The sequence below is a fragment of the Camellia sinensis genome, chromosome 12, assembly GCF_055761805.1.
Source record: "Camellia sinensis isolate YWXY chromosome 12, ASM5576180v1, whole genome shotgun sequence".
Taxonomy (NCBI): domain Eukaryota; kingdom Viridiplantae; phylum Streptophyta; class Magnoliopsida; order Ericales; family Theaceae; genus Camellia; species Camellia sinensis.
The window spans coordinates 109483700-109491563 of record NC_138972.1 but is presented as its reverse complement, the minus strand read 5'-3'; the positions used below and the strand labels follow the sequence as shown (position 1 = coordinate 109491563).

At 35.7% G+C, this 7864-nt stretch overlaps 1 protein-coding gene across 2 annotated transcripts; it reads right to left on the bottom strand.

The window, feature by feature from the left end:
- Positions 1-1404: 1404 nt before the first annotated feature.
- On the bottom strand, positions 1405-7523 carry LOC114264196 (uncharacterized). 2 transcript variants are annotated; one of them, XM_028204791.2, is made up of 2 exons: positions 5674-7523; positions 1405-1738 (listed from the first exon to the last, which is right to left on the bottom strand). In XM_028204791.2, exon 1 carries the CDS (start codon positions 7340-7342, stop codon positions 5681-5683), a length of 1662 nt encoding a protein of 553 aa, XP_028060592.2. In that variant the 5' UTR covers positions 7343-7523; the 3' UTR covers positions 1405-1738; positions 5674-5680. The 2 variants fall into 2 exon arrangements, with proteins under 2 accessions (XP_028060592.2, XP_082755690.1); XM_082899564.1 differs by having other exon boundaries at positions 1405-1735; positions 5674-7506.
- Between the last annotated feature and the right edge of the window lie 341 nt (positions 7524-7864).

The window sequence follows — 7864 nt, the reverse complement described above, 5'->3', positions numbered from 1 at the left end:
AAATCAATTATAATATAGAAAAAGAATAGAGAGTTCGTTGAATAATGTATTTAAAAATGTGTATAGCTAAAATTGAAAAAATAAAATAAAATAAAATAAAAAAATAACTTTTAAGTCAAAATATAATAAAATTCTGACTAGTTTGATGAAAATACTCTTACTAGCCCACCTTAGGAAAAGGATTTCATTCATTCAGACTACAAATGGTAAAGTAATCTTATAATTCCTAACGGGCATGTTTGATTGGGTAAATTAGAGTATGAGATTGAAATTATTAATTCGTGGGTCCAATTATTCTACGTTTGTTTTAACATTTTGGTATTAATCCAACAAATTTGCAGGATTATTAACAATGAGGTAGGGGTGAGATTATTAATCCAATGAATATTAATCTAATTGGATAGTGAATACCACACTAATTTAATAAGATTATTAATACTTCACTATTAATTTTGTGAATCAAACATGGCCAACGCGTATTAAATAAAAAAAACTGGTTGAACTGAAAAACTGATCCGCAGCGTCTCCAAATTGTAAGGTTTGGCTCACCTTAAGAAAAGGATTTCATTCATTCTGACTCCAAATGGTAAAGTAATCTTATAATTCCTAATACGTATTAAAAAAAAACTGGTTGAACAGAAAATTTGATCTGCAACGTCTCCAAATTATAAGGTTCGGGATTTTTATTTTATTTTTTTAGACCGGATTGGTTCCGATTCCAAAAAGCAACAAAACCATTAAATACGGTTTGATTCTCAATTTTACACAACTTACACGGTTTAGTTTGATTTTCAAAATAATAAAACCTTTAGGTCTCTAAAATCAAGTCAATCAAATTAAGTTTTGTATCCTAATCAAATATGATCAACTAAGTAACAGGGTGTCCTGAACCAAAGGTCAGAAAGATGTTCAAGAACTGAGCACTTTTGGGCATTTAATCTGCAAGGGTTTCCTGTACATGTCCCAAATTGCAATCACTGCAATAGAGTTCATGGATTATAAGGTGCATGGGCAACTTACCCTCTGTTTCTTTGCCATTGAACTAGCTTGGTTCAAAAACAGCCCAAATCTTGGCCCTTAAACAAATGCAGGTGGGATCCAAGAACTAGAAATGGCAAATCTATCAGAAAACCTAGAGCAGCTTGTCTTCTTGCTGCTGTAGCTCACACATAAGCCTAAATCATACAGACCTACTTCTCTTTAAGTTCAAGCCATGCGGGGACCTGAGATTTTACTCAATAACTTCCCTAGTAACTCGAAAGTTCAGGCCACGTAAAATGCACCGATAAAAGTTTTCCCAGCAACCAACACTGGTAACTATGGTTGTCAAAAGAATGGAAGCTAACTACCAACAACGCCTTGGAAGAAAAATGAGAGAGAGAGAGAGAGAGAGAGAGGGAGAGATTATCATCAGAAATTATGGGGAAATAACTTGTCACTATGTAAAAATCATACATTGATGCTTAGTGAAAAACCAAATCACATGATTATCAAGCAAGAAAAATAGTTGGGGGTTTTTATAACAAATTCCCTTCAAGGCTATTACCAATTGAGTGTCATAATCAAGCATCCAGCTGAGATGCTGTTGACAAAAAATCAATTTTGTCAACAGTGGATCATTTCAACTGGACGACCTACCCACAGCATCCTCAACAGAACTTGTATACCTCCTCATTGTGATTCCAGACCAGATACATCTCCTCTTTACAATGCCCGAACTAGAGCTTGTGAATCTCTGCTGCAATAACATAAAAGTGCAGGCTAAACCAATTAGCTGATGGCAATGATCACAACCAAATTGCAGTTGTATTTGGATAGCTCATTTGCAACAAAGTATAACAAAGTCAGCCACGCATCTTCACATTGATGTCAAAACAATGAAATAAACAAATGTACCCCAGCTGGTGATAGTTGCAATAAATCAGATAATGAAGCTATAAATAAATAAATCAGATAATGAATCCAATTGCCTATATAAGCTTGACATGCCGAACACATTCAATTTCTTCAGACCATTACAAAAAGGTTCATTCCATCCACTGGTTGATACCTTTGTGATATCAGGTCGTCAATACAGTACACTTTGCAAACATCTCCAATTTTCTATGGACAATATTCTTCACTAAAGTTGGATATCATGGGTGAGATTTAAGAGACAACATTTACAACACCTAATTCCTTCTACATCTCCTAAAATTACATTACTAAGGGCAATCCCAATGCATAAGTCATCTGTGGGCCTCAACCGTGGGGTGTGAGAGAGTCAGATGTACACAGTTTCACCCCTGCGTGCGGAAAGGATATTTCCATGATTTGAACCCATGACACCCAGGTCACAATAAAGCAACCTTACACTAATTTATTTTTACAAAATCCTCAGAATGTCTCCAGCTTCGGTACCAAACATGGACAGCCTGAAGTTCTAAATAGAAAGTGCAGACACATAACCCCACCTTACCACACGTGATGCCCCATTCAAGGATATGTGCACACACCTCTTTTATTTCTCTTTTATTTGATCCTTCCAAGTTAAGATGTCAATCCCTTAATGTAGATCGAGGCACTTAATGCCTTGACACCTGGCCTTGACATCTGCATGAGGGCATACACTCTTCATACTTTTGGCAGATTGAGTTGGTCTGCACAATTCAAGCTCATGCAGAGCTCTTTGAGCTTAGAACAGTCACAATGCAGCCTCCATACTAACACCATGACCCACTTGGTCACGCTACAAGCCCTTCATGGAATTATTAGGGTCACATGTGGCTCATTAATAAAAGTTGATGGTTCCCAAGACACATTCTGACCAGAGACAAAATGTTGGGCATTTATTCTCCCCTAAAGTACACCTTCACTAATCTAAGTTACTTGGCAATCTAATGGATTTTTATAATTTTTCAAGTAAGGAAGCCATAATGGAAAGTGAGTGAGTTGTGAAAATGTTCTCCTTCGCTCAGGCAAAGCCACCCAGAATCATATTTTTAAAAAGCTTGTAAGTTCAGGCCATTGCCTATGTGCGCCTAAGCAGATCACAAGCTAAGGCCAAACAAAGATAGAGACAGAATTCAGTGATTTCAGGTGAATTACACGGATTTTGGTCAAGGACAATTGGAGGCAATGTTATAAATAAGGGTTTCTAACTTGAGATTGGGTTGTTCAAGTTTTGAAAAGATGGCTCTCAAGCAAGGAGAAGACGTCTAAAGGTTTGAGCACGGTGGTTCTCTCCTCTGAGTGGTTAGGCTCTCCTCTTAGGGTGTAGACAAAACCTTAACCAAGTAACAATGATTTTTGATGAACCTTGCTAAACTTGATGAGGCGTTATACAAATCTAAAGAATATAATCAAGTTGGCAAAAACTAGATTTGCAACCGCCTTTCTCACTTTGTCCAAGATCCCTCAGCAAAAGAACAACTTGCAAAAGATTGTCACTTCAAAAAATTGTACTGCAAGCAAATGGGCAAAGAAGCCATGTGGTAAAAGAACAGCACAAACATGTTTTAGTTCGGTAACACGCACCTCATGGTAAGTGGGTGACTTTATACCAGGACCATATTGCCCAATGGATTAAATCATTAGTCCAAAACTACTATCATAATTCACGGCATTAAAAGGGATACCTAGTGTGGTCAGTATCTTACGATTCAAAATGCCTAATAACCCATTTCATAACAGAATGATGCTTTGATAGAAAATAAAATAAAAAATAAACAATATGATGCAATAACATAATAAGTGCTCCCATGAACATTCAAGAGCTATTACATTAGTTTTAAAGTTGATAAAGAAGAAAACAATGGTAATCACATATAAAAAAAATAATAATAATCAGTGTGTTTGGTTTTAGTTTTTTGAATTCAGTTTTCTCAAAACTAAATTTTTTGTTTTTCGTGTTTTTTTGTTTTTAGTGAATATTTTTTAAATTTTAAGTAATTTTTTTACTTTTTTAAATGCACTTTACTTAGATGTATCTAAATAGTAAAATATTTGTGAAAAAATATTTTAAAAAATTAATAAATACAAAAAATACGAAAAATATACTGAATTTTCGTAATTTTTTGTATTTTTTGGTATTTAGAGTTTTTTTTAAAAAAAAAAATTTACAAATATTATACTTTTTAAATGTATTTATGTTAGGTGTGTCTAAAAATTTTTATAAAAAAAATTGCATAAAATATTTTTAAAAAAATCATTGAAAACATTAAAATACGGAAAATAAAAAAATAGGGGTGTGTTTGGTTTGTATTTGTAGAGTAGTTTTTTAGAAAAAAAAGTACAAAAACTTATTTGGTTTGCTTTTTTTAAAATATTCTCTCTCAAATAACTTTGATTTTTTTTGTAGAGTAGTTTTTAAGATACAAAAGTACAAAAACTTGTTTGGTTTGCTTTTTTTTAAATATTCTCTCTCAAATAACTTTGATTTTTTTTTGTAGAGTAGTTTTTGAGATAAAAAGCACAAAAACTTATTTGGTTTGTCTTTTTCCAGATATTCTTTCTAAAATAACTTTGATTTTTTTTATAGAGTAGTTTTGAGATAAAAAAGTACAAAAACTTGTTTGATTTACCTTTTTGTAGAGTAATTTTCGAGATAAAAAGTACAAAAACTTGTTTGGTTTGTCTTTTTTGCAAACATGTTTTAAAAGTAATTCTGGAAATTAGATAACCAAACATATTTCAGAGAGTTTTTTTGAGAAAATTTGTCTGGTTTGATTACTCTTAAAAAAGTGTTTGTAGAGTATATTTCCAAAAAATTTCTCCCAAAATCAAACCAAACAAGGCCAGAATTTTTTGAAAACTATAACCAAACAAGCTCAATAATTTTAAAAAAGTAATAAATGCATTCCCAACATATCGTATCTTATTTTTTTTGAGAAATGATGTATCAACATATGAGTGTTATGACATATTTTTGTCTCATGTCTCTATCCGTGCTTCTTAGGTGGGAATAGGAGAAGTTTAACGCCCTAAAATTATGCATATAATCTTTTTATCCGTTGGAGTAGAGTTTTGAAGAATTCATTCAAAATTTTGAAGCTTTTTGTGATGCTTTGTGCAACCTTACCTTAATTCGTAGGGAAGTCAAGGTGGATTCTTAGAATCTTCTTGTCTTTCACAATGTCACTATTCTCAGGTTACAATTCAAAACCCTAGAAAAGTGCCCTTTACATCCCTAAACTCCATCAATCACATCTAAATCAACCCTAATCCTTTGCCTACCTAAATCGACTTGCCACTTTTAAATTGGACTATTTAAGCCTTTCTACTTCTAAAATAGTCATCTTATATCTTAAAAAAACCCCAACTGAAGCTTTTTGTAACCAAAACCCATCAACAACAATAGATAAACTTAGGCCCTAAGTTTCCTAATATGTCCTACATCACTAACTAAACACCATATATAAACAGAAATATCATAATGGTTTTAATAGTGGGACTAATTATTCTACAAAATAGCTCATTCCCCCAGTCCATCATATTGCACATACTAAAACACAAAATGGACGGAGCAAAATAATCAAAGATGAAAAGTTAACAAATCAAACAACCCTAAAAACAGATTTATGCATGTAATAGGCTCAATTTTATCAAACATAGAAGCATATTGATATTCCTCCTACATCCAAATGACAAAAAATACAAAAGAAATAAACAATGAAAGGAAAGCAGTGAACATACATGAAGATCAAGCATCAGCACCCTCCCTTCCAGCAAAAGGATCATGAGAAGGGCCAGCATCCTGTCCGATGTGGCGTTGCACCAGCCGCTGCAGATCAGCCATAACCTTCTGTTCCCGCTTCGCCTTCTCCTCATAGTTAAACATTGCCAAAGCCCTCTTATCTTCCGCACTATAAACCTGGTTTTCTTTCCTGATACGAATAGCATTCATCCTTTGATGCCTACTACCACTCATCACATACCCAAGGCTCTCAAATTTCTGAATCTCCTCCGCTGAAAGACCGACTTCACCTCTCCGTGGGATACGCTTTCCTTGTTGAACATACTGAGCAATGGCATCACCTTCACCAGGCCGGAGTGCCCCTCCATAGCTAATATGTCCTTCAGCCCTAGGCAATGGCATTGGTCCAACCACTGGCTCATTCTCTAAAGCAGATTTCTTTCTCGATTCAATCATCTCTTTGAACATAAGCAATTCACTATCGTCCTCAATAGTCATCGCGTCATCTACCTTAGATATATTTTTTGCATCAACTTCAGAATCAGAATTCTCATCTGAATCCAAACTCCCAGCATCTGATTCTCTCTTTTTCTTGCTCCTCTTAGATTGCAAGGAAGAAGAGCGTCTCAGCTTCTTTGATTTCACTTGATCATCCGAAGATTCCTCATTTTCACTAGCTTCGCTCTCACTTTCGTCAGAATCGATATCCCTACTCTTCCTTGTACTACTCCGCTTCCCCTTACTAATCCTCCTACGGCTCTTTCTTGGCCTGCTTTGTCTACTCCTCGACTTCTTTCTCCGTCTCCTATCTTCTTCTTCTTCTTCATCTTCTTCCGAATCATCATCACTCAACTCATCCGATTCACTATCACCGGCTGATTCCGATTTCCTACTTCTAGGCCTAGAACTCCTGCTCTTCCTCTTCCTCCTCGATCGCGAATCATCCGAATCAGATGCTGATTCTGATTCCGATTCCGATTCCGAATTGGGATCTGATTTCGCCCCTCTATCTTTCACTTTGTCACTTGAATCGCTGCTGTTTCCTTTCTCCTCTTCGTACTTGTCTGTAATTTCCTCCGGTTCTTGTTCGTATGGATCGTTCTCGTGTCTAGGAGGGCTAGGCGTGAGATCCCAAACATAACTCTTCAACGTAAACATCTTCCTAAGTTTCTGGCGCTTGAGCCTCCGGTAATCTTCAAAGCTCAAACCTCTCAGTTCTTCGTCCGACTCCGCTTCAGCTTCAGGAACCCTTTCGTTCCTGTAATCGCGATCAAGGTATGGTGGTGCGTCGCGATTCTTTCGATCTCCATAGCCGAATTTTCTCTCTGATTTTAGGGTTTCGGACCTAGGGCTTCTTCTAGGGTTTGAGTAATCGGGCGAATACGATCGACGGCTACGATTATGAGTGGAATTGTGTTCGTACCTTGCGTAGACGTTTGTTGGGCTGAAACTGCGGCTGCGGCTGCGACTGCGGCTCCGGCTAAAACTGCGGCGGCGGCGACGGTGGAGGTCGGCTGAGGCGTCAGATTGCCGTGAATAGCGGCCGTTATCGCGGGGGCTGCGACGCCGATCGTCGGGGATTTCAGATTGCCGTGAATAGCGGCCGTTATTGTGGGGGCTGCGACGCCGATCGTCGGGGATTTCAACGGCGGAGGAGAGTTTGCCCATCGGAAATCCCAAGTACGTAGAAAAAAGGGTTGGCTGCTGGGTGTATATGGGAGATGGGTTTCACTCCGATTCTAATTTCAATCGATCGACGCCAAAAATCTGTACACTATACGCTTCGTTTGGAAAATATTTTTTATTTTTTTTCAAATGTATAAAAAAATTAAAATATGATATGATTTATTAGCAAACTAGTGTATAGTGGTGCCTTTAATAATTTTAGAATTAAAATATAATTGTAATAAAGGCACAGATTTTTTTTTGATAAAAATATTAAAAAAATATAAAGTAATATTATTCTTGTTAAAAACTTGTAACAATTTTACTTGTACCACATGCTGCACAGAACTTAAATAAAATAATAACTCTCCCTAACCTTAATGTAAATTAAGAAACAAATATATGAGTTTTATATTAAAAAAACATAAATTTTATAAAGTTTACCAATATTGCAAATCAAAATATAAGAGTAAGTAAAAATATATATATAAACACTAAACAAAGTACAAAAATCAAAACTATTGT

What these genes read in the sequence shown, in the direction of transcription:
- LOC114264196 (XM_028204791.2), bottom strand. Translation starts at nt 7,342, where the DNA reads ATGGGCAAACTCTCCTCCGCCGTTGAAATCCCCGACGATCGGCGTCGC.